Source organism: Budorcas taxicolor, chromosome 19 (genome assembly GCF_023091745.1).
Source record: "Budorcas taxicolor isolate Tak-1 chromosome 19, Takin1.1, whole genome shotgun sequence".
NCBI classification, from domain to species: domain Eukaryota; kingdom Metazoa; phylum Chordata; class Mammalia; order Artiodactyla; family Bovidae; genus Budorcas; species Budorcas taxicolor.
The window spans coordinates 41,935,303-41,954,206 of NC_068928.1; the positions used below are offsets into that span (position 1 = coordinate 41,935,303).

General features: G+C 55.9%; 1 protein-coding gene and 1 non-coding gene across 2 annotated transcripts; one reads left to right on the forward strand and one right to left on the reverse strand.

The window, feature by feature from the left end:
- Positions 1 to 1,307: 1,307 nt before the first annotated feature.
- Positions 1,308 to 17,039, reverse strand: KCNH4 (potassium voltage-gated channel subfamily H member 4). Its single transcript, XM_052658343.1, has 16 exons — positions 16,964 to 17,039; positions 14,836 to 15,069; positions 14,382 to 14,528; positions 14,124 to 14,248; positions 13,047 to 13,290; positions 12,584 to 12,741; positions 9,418 to 9,625; positions 8,788 to 8,982; positions 8,150 to 8,349; positions 6,257 to 6,506; positions 5,454 to 5,686; positions 4,543 to 4,581; positions 3,993 to 4,345; positions 3,629 to 3,735; positions 2,940 to 3,013; positions 1,308 to 1,703 (listed from the first exon to the last, which is right to left on the reverse strand). The coding sequence occupies exons 1-16, from the start codon at positions 17,037 to 17,039 to the stop codon at positions 1,308 to 1,310; spliced, it is 3,039 nt and encodes a 1,012-aa protein (XP_052514303.1).
- On the forward strand, positions 4,968 to 5,039 carry TRNAC-GCA (transfer RNA cysteine (anticodon GCA)). The gene has a single exon. It is a non-coding gene; the product is annotated as a tRNA-Cys (tRNA).
- Positions 17,040 to 18,904: the final 1,865 nt, after the last annotated feature.

An 18,904-nucleotide genomic window follows, 5' to 3' on the forward strand; every position in this document is an offset into this window, starting at 1 on the left:
AGAACAGGCATGGCTGAGGTCTAGGGGTGGGGAAGGGGAAGGAGTGCTGCTGGGACTGTTTCAGGTTGCTGGCAGCAGAAGAGACCACTTTCAGTGTTGGCCTGCAGAGAGACAGAAACAGAGATGTGGACAGGCCCCAGCCCCAGGGGTAGAAATAGATATTACTTGACCTGAAAAGCACCCACTGGGGCAAAGGAACCTGGAAACACACTATAAGGCAGGGATTACAAACTCAGATACCAACAGAGATCAGATAAAGAATTCAAAGGAGGGAAGCTAGCTAGGTGTCAGGAAATGATCAAGGAACCTGGGGACTGCAAAGACGTGGAGGATGCAGGCCTCATCCAAAGAGGACAGCACCCCCTCCCCCCCCCCCACTAATTATTGCCAGGTGCAATGTTGGTCCAGAATTGCCAGATCTCTGTAATTTGTTTAGAGAAGCTGGAATATCTGGATTTTTTTTTTTTTTTTCTGGCTGTGCTGGGTCTTAGTTGCAGCATGTGGGGTCCAGTTCCCTGGCCAGGGATTGAACGGACCAGGGCCCCCTGCACTGGGAGTATGGAGTCTTAACCACTGGACCGCCAGGGAAGTTCCCAGAATATCTGGATTTTTATGTGAACTTTCCTGATTTTGAATATGGCAACACATTCATATTTTGGAAAAAAAAATACTGTGCAAGTCAAAGAATATATATCTAGGGTCATTGGTTCATTTCCTATGTGGGCTGTGGAGTAAAGTGAGCCCCTCCACCTTGGACTGATGCTGGGAGCCCTAAGAAGTCTTGGGTTACTCAAACGCCAGTCAGGGGACCTCCCAGTGGTTAGGACTCCCATCTCCAGCAGAGACCTGGGGGCTGGGACAAAAGACCTCACAATATCACTAGCTATCTCCGCACCAGAATCCCTTGCTGTAGACACCAAGATCCTGCCTGCTCTTTCCTCAGTCTTCATTTCCTAGGCTGGATCTGGGGCCCTTTCCCTACCCCACCCCCATCTCTACCTGCCTCCAGGTCCTGGGGAGAAAGCCAGACATCTCATCTGCCCAGCTTAATGGGCACTGTGGTCCATCTCATGCCTGTTGGGTTCCACGGCCTCAGGTGGCTCCCCTCACAGAGGAGAATACAGGAAGGTTTGGGAAAAGGGAAGAGTCACAAGTGACCAGAATTGGTTAAAAAAGGTCAGAGAATCCAGAGCCAACCAGACCCGCTGGTGGCTGCTGACCCAAGGCAGGAGGCCAAGGGGCCCAGCCCCTCCCTGGATGGCAGGCAGCAGCACCCACCCCAGACAGGCCTGGGCCTGTGGCCAGTGTCAGTGGATCGTGTCTGACCTGGACCGGAAGTTGTGCCTCATGAGGCTTGAGTTCGGAGGCGGGGCCTCTGGCACTGGGAAGGGTCCCAGAGGGTCAGGCTCAGAGAGGTAGGGGGACCGTACAGAGGGTTGCAGGTTGGGGGGGGCAGCCCCCATCTCTGCTGTCCCCACACTGGCCGGGCAGTGGACCTCAGCCCGAGTAGTATCGTGGAGGCCAGGTGGTGGTCCGGACATATAAGGAGAACTGCACGGAGGCCTCTGAAGTGGGCAAGGTGGGTGTGGGGGCCAAGCCGAGACTGTTGGGTGGCCCGGGGGACCCAGTCTGGCCTGCAGCAGGCCCATCATGTGTCGAAGTTCCTGGCTAAGCTGAGACACTTCTCGGTTGAGACGGGAAATCTGTTGAAAACACATCAAATTGTCTCCCAGGTGCCACAACAGTTATCATCCCTCCTAGGTGCACTCCCCTCCCCAGTTTACAAAGGGCTTTCATATCCACTGTCTGCTCATGGCCACCCTCTGAAGAAGAAGACAGGACAGGAGTTATTTTTGTCTAGATGTAAATACCCCAGCCTCTTTCCAAAAAAGGATTTGGGACGACAGCTATTGCTATTCCCACCCCCTCACCCCTGCCACACACACACTTTTATAAGATGTAGAAGAATGTGCTCAAAGAGGCTGCACAGCTGTGAAGTGACAGACGCAGGCTTACTCTCAGGTGATACATCACAGGCGCTCAAATGTCTATTCAGCATTTTTCAAATTTCAGGAACTACAGAATCAACTGAAAAACTTGTCAAAATGCCGATTTCTGGGCCCCACCCCAGACATTCCAAACTGGGTGAGGCCCAGGAGTCCGCATTTTAGCAGGTTCTCTGGATAATGATGCTGAAGCTGGGGGACCACTGGTCTAGAACTGCCAGCTGAAGCAGGGCTGACCTTGAATCCTGCAGAACCAGGGCTGGTTCTGCCCCCTGCCCCAGGCCCCGCCCCACCCAGGTGCACCCCTGGGGATGCCTGATGTTTATCAGAACCCAGGGAAGGCCCATTCCCAAGGGCTGGGCCTGGCTGCGCTGTGGATGTGGCTTTGAGATCCCTGAAGGGGAGGTGGAGACACGATCTCAGCAAACAGGACCTGGGCTCTTTCCCAACAGGATTCAGATGGGAGGGTCCAGGCCCCCCAGGTTATGCCCCACAGTCGCTGCCCAGACAGGTGGTGGCAGGGAGGGGAAGGAGACGGGGAGGGAAGGACTGGAGCACGTGACTTGGTGGGGGTAGGGGGAATGGCCCCTGTAGGAGCAAATCCCTTGTCAGTGGAGAGGCCCTCTTTTTCCGGCCAGACCTCCCGAGTCAGCTGGAAGGCAGGGATGCAGCCCTCCCTGAGTACTTACAACCCGCTAAGGATCAACTGGGCACGTATGCGCCCTCATCTAATGCATACGAGATGGGAAGAACTATCTCCCCATTTTCAGATGAGGAGATTGACGTCCAGAGTGGTTGTGGGGCTTGCCCAAGGTCACACAGCTAACATGAAGATCTGAAATCAGGACCTTGGCTCCAAACCCTTTGCAATGCTGTTCTATGAGGCACATCTCTGATCCCAAGGTTGGAGGAGAGGAACGGACCCCAACTAACCTCCTGGTTCAGTCTGCAGACCTTTTCCTTCACCTCCTCAGCCTCAGGGGCAGCTTCCTGGCTAGGCATGGGCCCTGCAGACAGAGTGGGGAGAAGGGATTTGGGTTAATGCAGGGAGCTTGAGTCTGCAGCCTGGGCTGGGCCCTTCCTGTCACTGGGCACGCGAAGAGCAAGGGTAGAGGAAGCTCTGGGATCAGGATGATGGGAAACCCAAGCTCCTCAGGCTGGTTTTGAGGCCGTATCACTTCTCCAACAGCTCCCCTGCCTCACCCACCTCCCACCCTCCCCCAGCTCTAGGCACGAAGTTTCTCCTTGGAATCTGAACACAACCACTCTTCATGCCTATGTGCCTTTCCAACTGCCTTGTTCCGCAACTCAAACTCCTACCCCCCCTTTAAGGCCCACCTCAAGTGTCCCCTCCTCTAAGAAGGAGAGTTAGAGGCTCCCTCCTCTCGCTCTTGTCTCGGTCGTGGCTCTTAGCACGCTGATCTGGAACCAATCGTCTGAGAACACAGGTATTGCCTCCACTAGACCGGGCACTTGCTAAGTGTGGGCCAGGTCTGGTTCATCTGTATGCTCCTAGCAGAGCACCCGGCAGCTGGTAGACCCTTACTATGTGTGGGATGGGTGGATAGAAGGATGGATGGTGGGTGGGTGACTGTGAGTTGAAGTCCACTGTTGGCCCTTACCTGTAGGAGGGGCCTGCGAGCGAGATCTAGGGTGCTCAGGCCTCCTGCTGAACCGGAACGTAGTGGCCTCTGCCGTGCTGCCAGAGTCCTCAATGCCATCCACTATCCTGGGATGGAGGCAGTGGTCATCAGTCCCACGGGCAGAGAGTAAGGGCCAGAGCAGGGCAGAGCAGGCAGAGGGTGAAAGGGGCTGCAGCACCAGGGAGCTGGGGAGGAGCAGCCGTCACAGAGGGGTGGGGTTGCAAGCTGTGGTGGATCAGGAAGGGCGGGGTGGAGCACTGGTCAGAATGCTAGGGACAGAGCCCAGAGAAGGTTCTGGAAGCCAGCAGGGGTATAGGGAAGGCAGAGGAGGCTGGCATCTCACCGGGGACTGAGGTCCGGAGGTCCAAAGGTTCCCAGTGGGGGAATGAGAAGCTGGGGGGGCTTCCAGGCAGCAGAGCCCCTAGGGGGGCCATGAGGGGAGGGGCTGTGGCCCCGGCCAGCCAGGGCAGGGGAAGGGGCTGGGGACAGGGAAGGAGAGGAGACAAGGGCTGAGAAAGGGGGCAGCTCCTCCCCCAAGAGGCTGACCAGGGAGCCCCGGGGCCGCGCTGGACTGAGGTTGGGCAGCAGGATGGGCCGCCGGGGCCTGGGACCACCGCCAGGCTCGGCCCCAGCCTCGGCCTCTGTGATGGATGGCTGGGTCTTGTCTGAGGAGGAGCCCAGGCTATCCGAACAGGGCTGTGGGCAGAGGACGCAGCTGATGTCACAGGGCAATCGACAACGGGCCCCTACAGTGAGCAACAGCCTCCACTGGCATTGCTGCCCCCATCACCTCTCCTTTCACCCTGCAGCCAGGCAGTCAAGGAAAGATGCATCCACCCCTGCGCCCCCACCTCTGCATGCGATTTCAACCCTACCCAGGAAGGATGCATTACCTGGGAGAGGCGAGGGGATCGGGAAAAGCGGCAGAGGCCCTGCAGGGACACAGGAGGGTTCTGGCTGACTCACACCTCCCCACTCCCCCAGGGTAGCACCTCCTAGTCCTGCCCATCAGAGTAATGGGGTTGGAGAATGTGAGGCCTTTTTGTGGAATTGAGTCAGAGATACCCCCAACTCCAACTCAGACAACTCCTGAGTGGCAACAGAAGTCTGGAAAGCAGTAAAAGTCCAAGGTCTAGGGTGTAAACTAAAGATTTGGCCCAGAGCCTAAACCAAAAATGGGCCCAGGAAACATTTGCTGAGTGGAGCAGAGGAAGCCCCAGGGGAGGAGACCCAGTCCAAAGCGGGAGGGAATTGATGGAGAAGGAGCACATGGAGGGGATTGTTTTCAAAGTGGGGGTCCTTTGAGGAGTCTGGGGCTTCCCTGGTGGCTCAGAGGATAAAGCATCTGCCTGCAATGCAGGAGACCCAGGTTCGATCCCTGGGTTGGGAAGATCCCCTGGAGAAGGAAATGGCAACCCACTCCAGTATTCTTGCCTGGAGAATCCCATGGACAGAGGAGCCTGGCAGGCTACAGTCCATGGGGTCGCAAAGAGTCGGACACGACTGAGCGACTTGACTTTTGAGGAGTCTGGATTGAGCAGAAGGGGGACCAATAGAAGGTGTGTCAGTTGAGTTGGAAGTAGAGTTGGTGAGAGATGGTCCATGGGGTTGGATGATGGTCCATGGAGTAGGGTCAGTGGGTTGAAGATGTTAAGTATGGCGGGGCAATGGAAGGGGTGCCCAGGGTTGAGAGATGATGTTTTCAGGGTGGAAGGAATTCATGAGGCTCTCTCTGGGGCTGGGGGAGGGTCTACTTTGAAGGAGGTGACCTTGGAGGAGGTGGAGGCCATAGGGGTCTACATACATTGGTCTCAGAGCCGTGGCGCAGGTTGAAGGTGAGGTCCCGGGGCAGGCCAGCCCGGAAGGCAGCTCCATACTCAGGATAGAGCCTCAGGACCTCGGCCAGCCCTTGGCTGCTCAGTTGCTGCAGGCCACAGTAGGTGAGTGCCTTCACATCAGCACTAGTCTTCAGCACGCAGCTTGGAGCTGTGCCTGACCCAGGCTCGGGGATATCTGCCCCAATCAGGTCTCCTTTTCCTGTGGATGAGGGATAGGGACAGTCAGCTAGGGCAGAGGGACCCAGAGGATATTAGTGGATTCGTGAGAGATGGTCAGTGTGTTTGAAGGACGGTTGAAGGTGGGTCAGGCAATGGAATTAGAGGAAATAATCAATGGGGTTGGCAGGTCAGTGGAGAATGGCTGGTGAAGTTGGGAGACAGTCAGTTGGGGATGTCAGTAAGGGTGGAGGAATGATCCATGGAATTGGATGGTCAATACAGAATGGCCAGAGAGGTCAGTTAAAGAGTAGTGGGTCAGTGGAGTTGAAAGTTGATAGAGATGGGTCAGGGGAGTTGGGAGACAGTATGGTGGGAGAGTTGATTTGGGGGAATAATCACTGGGGAAGGGTTGATGGGTTCAGGGATGGCCAATGGGATGAGGTAAGGGTCTGAGAAGAATGGTCAAAAAGGGATGGTGGTAGATGCTGGGACTGAGAGAGAGTACTCCTTTGCCAGAACGCCAGCTATCCAGTCCCTAGATTCCTGGCCCCTCCCAAGGCCTTTGGGGGAAGGATCCGGGGTACGGAGAAGGTGGAGGTGCGATCCTCACCCAGGATGGCCAGCACCATGTTGTCACGGAGCACCTCCAGCGAGCCGGAGCAGACGTAGTAGTGAGCCTGCAGGGCGTCCCCGCGGCGCAGCAGGTATTCGCCAGGGGCGCAGAATGAGGTCTTGATGTGCAGGGAGAGGGCCCGCAGGCAGCCTCTGCTCGCTGCTCCAAACAGCGGCAGCTGCAGGATCTCCCGATTCAGGTGCATAGCAATATCAGCTCTCAGCTCGTCTGGGAAGTCACGCAGTAACTGCATAAGGGGCAAAGGTCATTCTGGCCATTTCCCCCGGCAGCAGCTATTTGAGCTCTACAGATGTGTTGAGCTGTCTTCAAGGACAGAGATCAAATTACCCATTTCTGACCTTCAGGGAGACCTCTGTGTGTCTCATCTCAGTTTGACCTCCCAACCCAAGTCATGGGGCAGAGACTAGATCTTCTGTCTGTCCACTGCCCATGGCTACACACACTGGTCTCACACACACACATCCTAGTTACTCAACCCCGCGTATGCACAGACCATCCCTGGTGGGTCAGCCTTCAAGCCAGGAGACTAGAAGTCAGCTCTGCATAAATCCCTGTGGGCTCTGGACAAACCCTTTCCTCTCTCTAGGCCTCAGTGTCCCCATCTGTAAAATGCAGGGTTACACTAGACCTTGGATGTTAGCAGTGACCTCTTGGGGGCCGAACTTAATGTTCATGGTTCTACCCTCATCTCCTGGAGCCCCTTGGCCACTCAGGCTTGCTGACCTCTCCCTTTTGTTCCACTTGCTTCCTTCAGGCTCCTCTTCCTCAGCCAACCTACTTCCTCAGCTCTCCTCTTGGTTTGTACACTCTCCCTGCATCATAGCGACCAGCTCCACAACTTTCCCCGCTCCCTGTGAGTCTGGAGCCCTACCTCCAGGTCCAGACCTGTGTGTTCAACTACCCATGGGGCCGCCTCCACCTGGATCCCCCACAGGCATGAAACCCTCATCATGGCCCAACCCTGACCCTCTCAGTTTCACCCCTAGATCCAATCTTCCCTGGGTAATGCTTCCATCCCACCCTTTGGCTGAAGCCAGAAACCCAGGAATCCCTTTGAGCTTCTTTCCTGCAACCAGCTGATCACCAAGTCCCAAGGCTCCTGCTCTCAGAAATACCTCCTGGGGGACTTTCCTGGTGCAGCCAAAATAAATAATTTTTTAAAAAGACTTTCTGGATCTGCGGGTGACTCCTGAGCCTAAAAGTGTGGTAGGACAAAATCTAAATCCAAGGCCATCCCTGAGTTGGGCCTGCCCCCCTCCCAAGCCCCTCTCTCCAGCCTCTGCTGCTCCCTCCTCCGCAGTGCTCACACACCCTTTCCTGAAAGCTCGCTGAACTACTTTCAGTTCCCTGAACTTGTCCTGCTCTTTGGCGTTAGTAGTTCCAGACCTGTGTTCCTACTGCTCTTTCTGCCTGGAATGGCCTTCTGGTAGCAGGCCAGTTTCCTTCTTGTCCTTCACGATGTTCACTTTTCTGTGCCACCTCCTCTGACACTTTGAGTTTCAGACACAGTGATGGCACTGCTGTACCCACTCTCTCCAGAAGAGTCCCATTCACTGCGTAACTCTTTGTTTACCAGGCTGTCTGCCTCACCAGGCTTCTGTCTCCCCGAGGGTAAGGGCTGGGGGTAATCCTCCCCAGGACTCCTGTGTCCAGCACAGAGGCGGGCTGCAAGCAGATGCTCGACCATGGCATTAGCCACGTGTAAAGGAAAAGGGATGTGGACTCTGGTAGGTGTGTGTCCTTGTGAACATCATTGCGTTTCCCTGCAACCCATTTGCTTCCATCCCAAACCCTGAGAGGCCTTGACCCCATTCCCCGCTCCTGCACCTCTGCGCTGCAGGTACAGGGCGCCCCCCAGCCACGCACTACCTCATTGGCGTCAATGCCGCTGTTGACCGCCCACGTGGTCTGGAAGTACTCGAGCATGCGCTGCTTGAGCGGCCGCGGTAGGCGGTGCACACGGATGAAGTCCTTGAGGTCCTTCATGCGGCTGTGGTAGAGCGAGCGGCGCGAGTACATGCGCTGGATGATGGCCGTCACGTTCCCGAACACCACGGCGTGCATTAGCGCTGTGGCACGCAGCGGGCAGTCAGGGGTGGCCACCCCTCCGGGCTCCGCCCCCCACGCCCGCCCTCCACGGTGAGCCCCCTGCCCTGGACCAGTCTCTGAGCTCCTGGGGAGGGGCAGGAGAGCCAGAGGGCCCCTGAGTGCCTACCTGATGCCAGGTTCTGGGTTTGGGGCAGGGAATAGCAGGTGGTCCTGAGACGGGTCACACCTGATGCTTCTCTCATGCCCTACCCCATTAGGTCACCAACTTGGGCTTCCCATCCCTTTCGCAAGCAACCCTCCAGTTTTTGGCCGTTCCCCCCAAGGCCAGCATGTAGTAGGTGCTGAGCAAACATCTATGAACGAATGTTCTCCCAGTGTCTGGTCGTGGGTGGCCACCTTGCCTTCTCTGGGCCTCAGTTTCCCCATCTGCACGCTGGGCTTGGTAGGCCCCGCCTCACCGCCTATGAGCATGGTGCAGATGGAGAAGATCTTCTCGGCGTCAGTGTTGGCGCACACGTTGCCGAAGCCCACGCTCGTGAGGCTGCTCAGCGTGAAGTAGAGCGCGGCGATGTAGGCGCTGCGCCGCGACGGGCCGCCGGCTGAGCCGTTGACATAGGGCACCTCCAGCCGCTTGCCCAGCTCGTGCAACCAGCCTAGCGGGTGGAGGGATGCAAGGAGCCCCGGCTGCGCGAGCAGTGGAGAATGGGGTTTCCCTGAGCTGTCTGCACTTGACCTTGGGTGAGGGGAGTATTTACAGAGGTGAGGGGAGGTTTGCACAGGAAATGTGAGGAGCAGCCGGTGTCTGGGCCTCCCGGCCCTGAAGTGGTTACAGTTGCAGTTCAAGGCTACCAGCTCCCTACACTGCTGACTGTTTAGGGGCCCCTTCCATTCTCTAAGAGTTTATAAGTGCTTCCTGTGCACAAGGAGCTGGGACTTGATCGCCTATTCGATTGCATGTTTATTGGAGGGATGGAGGAATATGGGGTGGGGGTGGGGTCCTGATTGGGGTGGGGGTGTCAGCCTGGGGGCCTGCCTGGACAGGGCAGGTGAATGGGTAGTTGGTGGAAGCCTGGAGGTCAGTGGCTCACCGATGTCCCAGAGCAGGGGGTCGTTGGCCTCCATCTCCCGACGCCCGATGACATACCAGACGCAGGCCATCCAGTGGGCAAGGAGTGCAAAGACCGACATGAGCAGCGTGAGCACCACGGCGCTGCACTGCGAGTACCGCTCCAGCTTCTGCAGCAACCGCAGCAGCCGCAGCAGCCTCACCGTCTTCAGCAGGTGCACCAGCGATGTCTGCGGAGTGGGTGCAGCAGGGGAGGCTGTCAGCAGGCCCCCCCAATGTTCCCCCCTCCCCCAGGTGCCCTGGAGCTAGGGGAGGCTGCCTGAGGAAAAGGATCCTTGCTGTGCTGAGAAGGTGACCAGGAAATGCAAGGGGGACAGGATGATACCAAAACTAATCATGGGGACTTCCCTAGCGGTCCAGTGGTTAGGACCCTGCACTTCTACTGCAGGGGGCGAGAGGTCAATTCCTGGTCAGGGAACTATGATTCCACAAGCCATGCAGTGCGGCGACCGATACAACAATAACAACGCAACCCTAATAATGGCTAACAGCAAGTACTATGTGTGTCAGGCACTGGGCTAAGTAACTGTAATCCTCATAAAAACAGACAGACTTACGCCTTCGGTCCAATTGTCATCACCATTCTCAGTGTGCAGATGAGTATACTAAGGTTCAGAGAGGCTGGTGACTTGCTTAAGGGCACAGACCAAGGAAATCATGGACTGGGATTCAAATCTGAGTTGACACCAGAGTCCATTTTGTGCTATACTGCCTCTTGGCACCTTGGCTGGTAAAAGGGCAAGTCAGAGGCAGGACAACAGACATAATGATCTCTGCTCCTTGCTCAAAGCCCCCAGTGTCTTAGGTACAATCAGCTGTGGACAGGGGAAGGTTTAGGGACCTCATCCCTTATGGATCAGCTACAGCTGGGATGCTGAGAGAGGAGAGCAGGGTACTTAGACCGTGAGGCCCCAGCCCTTGCAGGGTTTGCTGTGGGTTGCTGAAGTTAGTCAGGGTCCTGTAAAGGTTAGCTGGTATTAACCATGACTGTTTTGGTTGTGTTTTGATAAGCCCTTCTAGTCCTGGACACGATGCGCAGGTGGGAGCTTATGTTCTCACTGCTCTGGGTGGGGCAGCCTGGAGGCTAGGGCTGGGGGCTCTGGGGCAGCACATGCGGAACTTTGTATGAAGGCCCCTCACTGTCCCTTCAGGGGCTTCCAGGAGCATCCCCTTTAGCCCTGGCCCTACACAGCTCCTGAGTCACATGCCATTTTCTCTAATTTTAGACAAAGGAGTCAGAAAGGAGGTGACTCTGATCGACCCTCTCCAGAGTTTAGGAGCTTCCCAGGGAGCTCAGTGGTAAAGAATCTGCCCACCAGTGCAAGAGATTCGGGCTTGATCCCTGGGTCAGGAAGATCCCCTGGAGAAGGAAAAGGGAAACCATTCCAGTATTCTTGCCTGGAGAATTCCATGGACAGAGGAACCTGGTGGGCTATATATAGTCCATGGGGTCTCAAAGAGGCAGACACAACTTAGCTACTGAACACGCACTCCAGGGCTTAATGCCTTCCCCTAGCTCTCAGAGCTCCTAACTCCAAACTTGAGTTCTTCAAGGCTTCCCCTTGTCACCTACCACTGGGCCCTACTCCGTTGGGGCCCTGCTCTCCTCATTGGACCAGGATGTCTCAGGCCTAGTTCCTTCAAGTCCATGGCTCTGCCAGTGCCTACTTAGCCTCCATCTTTGCTCTGCTTCCCTCTAGCCCCAGCATGGCTCCTCCTCTCTCCTCATGCCAGGCCATCCACTCAGGTACGCTGGTTTCCTGGGAAGCAGGGTGGCATGCTGGAAAGAATTCTAGACCGGGAGTGTAGGGACCTGGTTCTAGTCTCTTGCCTGCCATTGCTAGCTGTGTGACTTTCAATAAGCCACTCAACCTCTCTGAGCCTCTGCATCTACCTCTGAGAAAGAGAGATATGAGAATCCGCCCTGAAAGGTTACTGTGAGGTTCCTATGTGATGATGTGTGAAAGAACTGAGAAAACTGTAAAGTGCTCCTGAAGCTACCAGAGAAGGGGGAACTGCCTGGTGGGCACAAACCAGGTGGGATGCACCCAGGGGAGAAGTGAGGAGCTCCACTTGGAACGGCCAGAGCCTCAGGGCAGACACACCCACATGCACGTGTGTGGGAGCATGCACACACGTGTACACAGCCAGGAGAAGAGGCCCACAGCCCGTTGGCGGCTAGTTAAATCCGGCTGTGTGTAGGTGGTTTCCCGCTATAGCTGAGTGTGGCAGGCAGAGGAGCACACGGGGAGACTGCTCTCCACCTCCCCATTCAAGGGGGTCTGGGGACACAGGGTGGGACTCCCTCTCCCTGGGTCATAGAAGACCTGGCATCTGCCGGCTGGGTGCAGAGCTGACCACTGAGGGCGCCTCCAGGCAGTTCTGGGACTCTCTGCACCCAAGTCCGCCCCGCAGCCTCTACCTCCTCATCTTGGCTTGCTACGTTCCCCCTAAATGTTCCCTCTCCTTGTCTCCCACCAGCTGGGGCCTATTCTGTCTAGGGTCTAGCTCAGCTCTCACCTCCTCCCTCGGGAACCCTTCCTAGACCACGCCAGCCTCTGCCCAACTGCCATGCTTTGGCTTCCTTGCAACAGCCAGATTTCAGATCAGTTTTGTGGGAGCCCGTGTTCCAGCCTGGAATTCCAAGGTCGGTTAGTTCTGCATCCAGCCCCTGCGCAGCACTACCTGGGCCCCGTCTTGCAGTCCATTCACCTCTTCTGCTCCTGCTGTCTCTACCAGCTTAGCTGCCGAGTGGCTGAATCCTTATCCCTCTCCTCCACAGTGACCATGCCTTACACAGTGCTTTGCAGACAGCTAAATGCTCATCCGTTGTTTGTTAAATAAAAATGTGAAAAGTGCCACTCATTTGGCTGCAGACCAATGCCGCCTTGGTAGCCCTAGTTAGCTTTTCATTTGTCTCAGCTTCCCTCAGAGACTGTGAGCTGAACTCCCCAAGAAGGCAGACGCTCTTGGATCCTTCCTGGTTTCTAGTCCTGGGCTCTGCCCATCACAGATGCCTGGCAAATATTCGCTGATGACTGAGTCTGGGCCTGAGGTGGGTCCCTTAATGGGAGATGCTGTGTTGAAGTTGCCAGGCTAGGCTGCAAGGCAGGACAGGGATCACTCACCACGGTGATGTTGAAGACGTAAAGCAGGTCAAAAGGTAGAGCAGCAATAAGGTCAACAAAGAACCAGGTGGCCAGATAGTGGAGGCCAATGGAACGAGGAGCAGAGACCACCTGGCCAGACTGGGACACATAGGTGGTGCGGAAGTTCAGGATGATATCTGGGGATGCAAGAAGCTGTTACTAAGGGACCTTGGCCAAGGTACCTTGTGTAAGACTCAAAATAGTGTTGGAGGCAGGAATGGGGATGATGGATTGGGCTTCAGACTGGTTCTTAAAAGACGAGGGGTCTAAAGGCTGAAGGCTCCAGGGATCAGGGGCAGAGCTCATGGACGATGAGGACATAAAGACCCAGAAATAGGTGGGCTCTAAATATCTGGGTCCGGCAAGCCCAGGATAAAACGAGGCTTGGGTGAGTGGGTCCCTCCACCCCACCCACCAGGGTACATGGGGCAGAGGGTCTAACCCAGGATGAAGAGCATCTCCACGGCGATGTCGCTGACAAGGGTGTGTCGGGACGTGATGGGCGTGTCGTCATCACCCGAGAAGCAGACGTTGTAGGGGACAGTGACCGCAACGTAGAAGGTGGCAAGGAGGATGAGGCCGTCCCAGACGGCCTTGGGGACGCTGTAGTGGAGGAGGAGGCAGCGGGACCCCCCCACGGAGGCCACCTTGTATTCGGGCACTGATGGCTTTGGCTCAAACACGTTCTAAGGGGAGAGGGGTGGCGGTTGGGGACACTTGGGGAAAAGAGGAGCCAAAGCTGGGGGAGGGACAGGTAAGGATCGGGGAAAGGGGTGGAGTGGGCACTGCAAGCACAACCACAAGAGGAGGTAGAACGTGCAGGAGGTGGGGGTTGGCAGCTGACACCTGATACTTCCTTCCTCTGCCAACTTACTGCTCTTTGGAATCCCATGTTTTGTGTGTGTGTGTGTGTGCACGCACAAGGTTTCTAAGGTTTGACCTTTACCATTCTTGAGAAGGTGATTATGACCAGTCAGACAATGCCCTAGCTTGAGGGGTCACTAGCTTCTCCCTCAAGATCCTCTTGGGTTCTAGGGATGCAGTGGAGGATACGTATATCCCAGGGGTGAGGGGAGGCTGACATGGCATACCCCATTCCCTGTTGCCATAACAGTCTGCTCAGAAGGTTGGAGACCCATGGCTTCATCAGGGTCCTAGGAGTGGTACACAGAGTCAGATGCCAGACCCCAATGGGGGCTTTCTCCCTGGGACCACTAAAGCGGTTTCATACCCCCCACGAGGTAACCCTAAGACCCAAAGGTGGGTGATGTAATTTCTGCTAGAGCCCCACCTTTGTGGCATCATCAGAGCAGCGTAATGTCAATCACAAGGAAGCAAGGAAGAGCGGCATGAAAGAAGACGTGGGGGAACACGGGATAGAGCAGAGAGCCATACGTGAGCAACGGCGGACAAAAGAACAAGCCACTCGAGGGAGATTAGACAGACAGGGAAACGGACACAGTAGCAAGGGTGCCTCAGAAACATGTCTGGGAGATGTTGGGGTGGAAGTTGGACTCACATTGGTTTTCATGCCTCCCTGGCCCCGGCGGCCAAAGTGGCCAGTCAGTCGGTGTAGGACAGTACGGCTCTGCCTCCTGGCAGATCGAAGTCTTGAGCTGGCTCCCCTCCTGCCAAGGGAGTTTTCTGTTGGGAAGAAGGGTACGGCAATAAGTGGGGGCACATCCATGATGCTGAGTAGGGAGAGGGCTTGGGTGCCCTTGGGCAAGGGCTTCTGACCGTTCACGCCATCTCCCCAGAGTTGCAGACTTGAGGTTACCGTGATTACTATCGCCATGGCCTCCTGGGGGGCCAAGTCCTGGGCCTCCGCTCTGAGTGATATCCTTGAAGGAGAAGAGGAAAAGTACGACCTCCCCCATCTCGTTCTTGATGGGCATCATATCCAGGAGGCACCAAAAGGCTGAGCCTGCAGGTGTGGAGAGGTAAGAGGAGGAGGGTGAGCAGCCCGTGGCATCCCCTTCTCTCTTATCCCTCTTTATGATCAAAGGGCTTGGCCAAGGATTAGAGCTGGAAAGCCCAGAGATTTTGTCAGCCATATCCTTCACCTTCCTGATGGGAAAACCATGGCTCAGAGAGGGTCAGGGATACACTCAGTGTCACATGGTCAGCTTGTGGCAGTGTGGGGACCAGCAACCAGGTTTCCACTCTCCCAGTGGACTCTGGGTAAGGTCTGGGGTCTGGGCAGGATGACAGGGCAGGCCAGATCCCCTCACCATCCTTTCTGTAGAAGCAGATTTCAGCGCGGTGCTCCTGATGGCCCTCCAGAGCCTTGTGCAGCCTCTGCAGGGCTGGCTCACTGGTCTCTGGACCGTAGAGGAAGCGGCAGCTACAGGTTTTCTGCATGACCTCAGTGCGGCCGTAGCCTGTGAGCTCACAGAAGCCGTCGGAACAGTAGACAATGGGAAAGCCCCGCGGGCCCTGTGCATTAGCCAGCAGGAAGTTGCTGTCTGTGGGAAGAAGGGGTTAAGGTCAGGCCAAGGCCAGGAGGGGAGCTCAGTTTCCAGGTGAGCCATACCTCCCCCAAGCTGAGGTCAGAGATCCTAGAGACAGGAGCTTCCCAGGTTTCCATGGGATTCCTGGATCCCCTTTGGGATGTCCTGAAATGAGAGTAAGAAGAGATAGAGCAAAAGGACAAGGACTTAAGGGTGGCCTGGAACTGGGACAGGGTAGTCTAGGGGGTTGGAAAAGGAACTCCAAGAGGTCATGACTTCTGCCTTGAAGCTGATGAGCTGTGACCGTAGGCGGCAGCACAGCATGGTGAGTGAGGGCATGGGCTCCAGCACCCTGCCACTTGCTGACTGCGTAACTTTGAACAAGTTAATGAACTCCCCTGTGCCTCAGCTTCCTTATCTGAAAAGTGAGGGATTATATATCTTCCTCAAAAGGTTTGGTGTGAGTTACATGGGTTACCTGGGAAGAGCAAATCCTGGCACATAGTAAGTGTTACACTGAGAAGGTGAAATGATGCCCCATATTTGCCCAGCTTTCAAAGCACAATCCATAACTGCTATCCTGGATAAGGCAGAGATTCTGGGGTTATCACACCCATGTTATTGATAGGAAACCAAAAAGCAGAGGTTATCCAAACACAGAGTTTATTGTCCAGTCTCCTTTGTGTAGGGAGAAAGACAGTGATGAATAGCATCCTCATTCCCTGCCTTCCAGGAAAAGTCCTCTTTTTAGCATCCCTTAGCTAAGTTCAGGGGGTCTGTCCCCATTCTCAAAGTTTGACAGGCTTGAGCAATGAAGTTGTGGCTCCAGCAAACCCAGCAACAGAACCTGAGCTGGCTCCCCTCCAGTTCCACTGGGTGGGAGGCCTCGGGGTGGGGGTGGGGGGTCGGTAGGCCATCTAGGGACAGTCTCAGCTGAAGGAAGGGATCTGAGAAGAAACCAGTCCTGGGGTGATAGGAGGGGTGAATGTCTGGGGATGGAGCAGCTGATGGGGATACTGAAGGTGTCTGGGAGGTGCTGGGCCCTGGGCAAGCAGCCTCCTTCTTCCATCCCAGGTCGGTTGCCCGGGTGATAGGCACTATGGAAACAAGGGAGGTGTGTGTGGGGGCTGGGTGGGGAGGCGGGTAGGGCCCCGGCGGCTGTTTCCTCCCTCAGGTACCGCTCCCCCCACCTTCCAGATCTCAGCCTGGGTGTCCGAACCGGGCAAGGGGAGATCGTTCAGTTCCAAAGTAGGAAAAGGGAATGGTGGGAGAAGAGGAGGGGAAGCAGGATGGTGGCTGTCCAAGGTGCTGAACCTGGAACTCAAGCTCGGTTGGGAGGGCAGGCAGTTCTCTCCGTTACACAGACCACCCCCTGCCTTCCTGCCATACCTCCCCCAGACAGGGACGCGGCTACAATTTGGGGGTGCGTGACCTTAATCCAAGCTAGGTCCTGCAAAAGTCTGACCTTTTCTATGTCTCTCTCTCTTTTATTATTATTTTTTCTGGGGAAAGGAGATGCTGCAGTCGTCGGGGAGCAGACCCCAAAGCACCTGGCCACTTCGTCCCACCTCCGCGTCTTGGATACTCCCATACACGCCCCCAGCAGAGCCCTGCCCGAGAGTGGGCGGCTCTCAAGGACTCCTCCGCTTTGCTGCGCAAAGAACCTTTCCTGCCTCCTGTCACACACCCCCAACCTTGGCTGCCCGCACTGTTGGTCCTTCTCCGCGTCTCCCCTCCCAGGGCGCTGCTAGTTCTGCTCCTTTACTGGGGGCTCTGGTAGTTCCTAGACCCTCCTAGCCCATTCTCCTCGCCTTGGGTCTCTCTTATCATATTCAGGAGACCCACGCGAGCGCCAAAGGAGACTTGACCTCTAGCTCAAACCCTCAGCTTCAGCCTCCACCCCACTCACGCGTGCCGTCGAAGCGGGTGGCGATGGTGTCCAGGAAGGTGTTCTGCGGGGCCAGCAACCCCTTCATGACCGGCATGGCCTCAGGGCGCAGATTCCAGGCGCAGCGCTGGGGGCGTTCAGCGCGGCCGGGCCGGAGGGGGCGCGCTGCCGGCGGGGCCGGGGCGCCCCATGCGCCCGCCTGCCTCTTCCCCTCCCTCTCGGCGCCGCCGCTGCCGCCGCCTCTCTGTTCCAAACCCAGTAGCTTTCCGCTTGTCTCGGCGCCGCCTCGGTCCCCCCACCTCCCCACGGGCTAGGTTCTTTCCCTAGGGCTCGCCCGGAGCCCGCCACGTGGCCCCAAACGGGGAGGGGCCGCCAGCGACACCCTCACTCCCCTCCGCTGCCCTCCTCCGGGTGGGGAGCGGCCCACGCGTGTCTCTCCCGCAGAGAATTTGGGACACGCCCACCCGAGGCCGAAGCGCCAAGGGGTGGGGCGGGGCTTGAATGACAGACACGCCCACCCTCCAGGGTGGCCACTCCCCCATGCGTGTTTCCCTGGCGGCTCCTTGTGTCTCCTCCCCTCGGGTTCCCCCTCTAGCCGCCCACGCTGGGACTCGTGTCTGGTTCACAGCGCCGCCTGCTGGAGTTGGGATATCTCGCAGCAACCTCAGCTTCCTGCGCTCCAGTATGAGACAGCAAAGAGTTAAAGAGGTTAGTTTTGCCGGTGGAGGATCGCTGAGAGGGCAGGAAACTCAAATGCTAGAACCTTCACTTGTGCCTTAGTTTGCATAGGATACCCTGACTAACTCTGCCTCTTACCTCAGCAGGATGGATGAAAAGAGCTCTGGAGTCCACTGGGTAGAAATCCCAGCTCTGCCACTTACTAATTGTGTGACTCAGCCTCCAGCAGCATCACTTTCTTTACCTGTCAGATGGAGCTAATAATTTTTACCTCGTATGGTTGTGTGAATTTAATAGCATAATGCATATCGTTGGCACACAATGTGTTGGAGAGCAATTGTGTCCTTATTCGCCCCCTCTTCCTATCATTCTGATTTAACCCTCCTTCTCACTGCAACCATTCAAGTGGAAGAGAGGTTGGAGGTAAATTTGGGGCTGAGAAAGATCCAGTTTATAAATCCCCAAGGTGCACTGGGTGGAGTTTGTTCTTCATCTTCCCCAAAACGAAACCAGTGCAGCAAGAAGGACCCAGGTGAGACCAGACACGGGACTTTTCACTATGGAAGCAGAAAATTACTGTGGCAGCCGAGTGTGGTGGCTTAGGGCGGCTGCTTCCTGGGAAAAAAACAGCTAAAGCCAATGACAAAGGGAAGATGGGCTGGGGAGAGGGCAGGCCAGTGCTCCTCACCCTCACCCCAAGTCTGAGCTGGGCGTTACCTGGGACGTTATATGCTAAAAAGCGCCACATCTTTCTGCACCTCTACTTCTGCGTTTTAGTTTCTTAGGGCTGCTGTAACAAAGTACCACAACCTGGGTGACTTAAACAACAGAAACCTGTTGTTTCCGTTCTGGAGGCTGAAAGTCCAAGACCAAAATGACTGAGGGTTGGCTCCTTTTGAAGGCTTCGATGAATATTTGTCGCATGCCTATTTTCTAGCTTCTGGTGGCTGGCTGGCACTTTTGGGCTTGTACATCCATCACCCATCTCTGCCTTCATGTTCACACGGATTCTCCTCGTGTGCATTTGTGTCCAAATCCCCCCCTTTTTATAAGGACACGTCATATTAGATTACAGGCTCACCCTACTCCAGTATGATAGATTTTTTTTCCCCCCAGTATGACTGAATTTTAACTAATTTCATCCACAAAGACTCTATTTCCAAATAAGGTCATGTTCTGAAGTGCTGGGGGTTAGGACTTCAAATGTAAATGGGGAAGGGGGAGGGGTTGCACAATTCAACTTGTCACAGGTGTGTTCCATTGAAATTGCTGGAAAAATCTTGC

Coding starts and splice junctions, on each gene's coding strand:
- KCNH4 (XM_052658343.1), bottom strand. CDS start 17,039: ATGCCGGTCATGAAGGGGTTGCTGGCCCCGCAGAACACCTTCCTGGAC. Junction 6,507..8,149: donor GCGGCATTGACGCCAATGAG/GTAGTGCGTGGC, acceptor CCCCTTATGCAG/TTACTGCGTGACTTCCCAGA. Junction 4,582..5,453: donor GCCACGGCTCTGAGACCAAT/GTATGTAGACCC, acceptor GTGTCCCTGCAG/GGCCTCTGCCGCTTTTCCCG.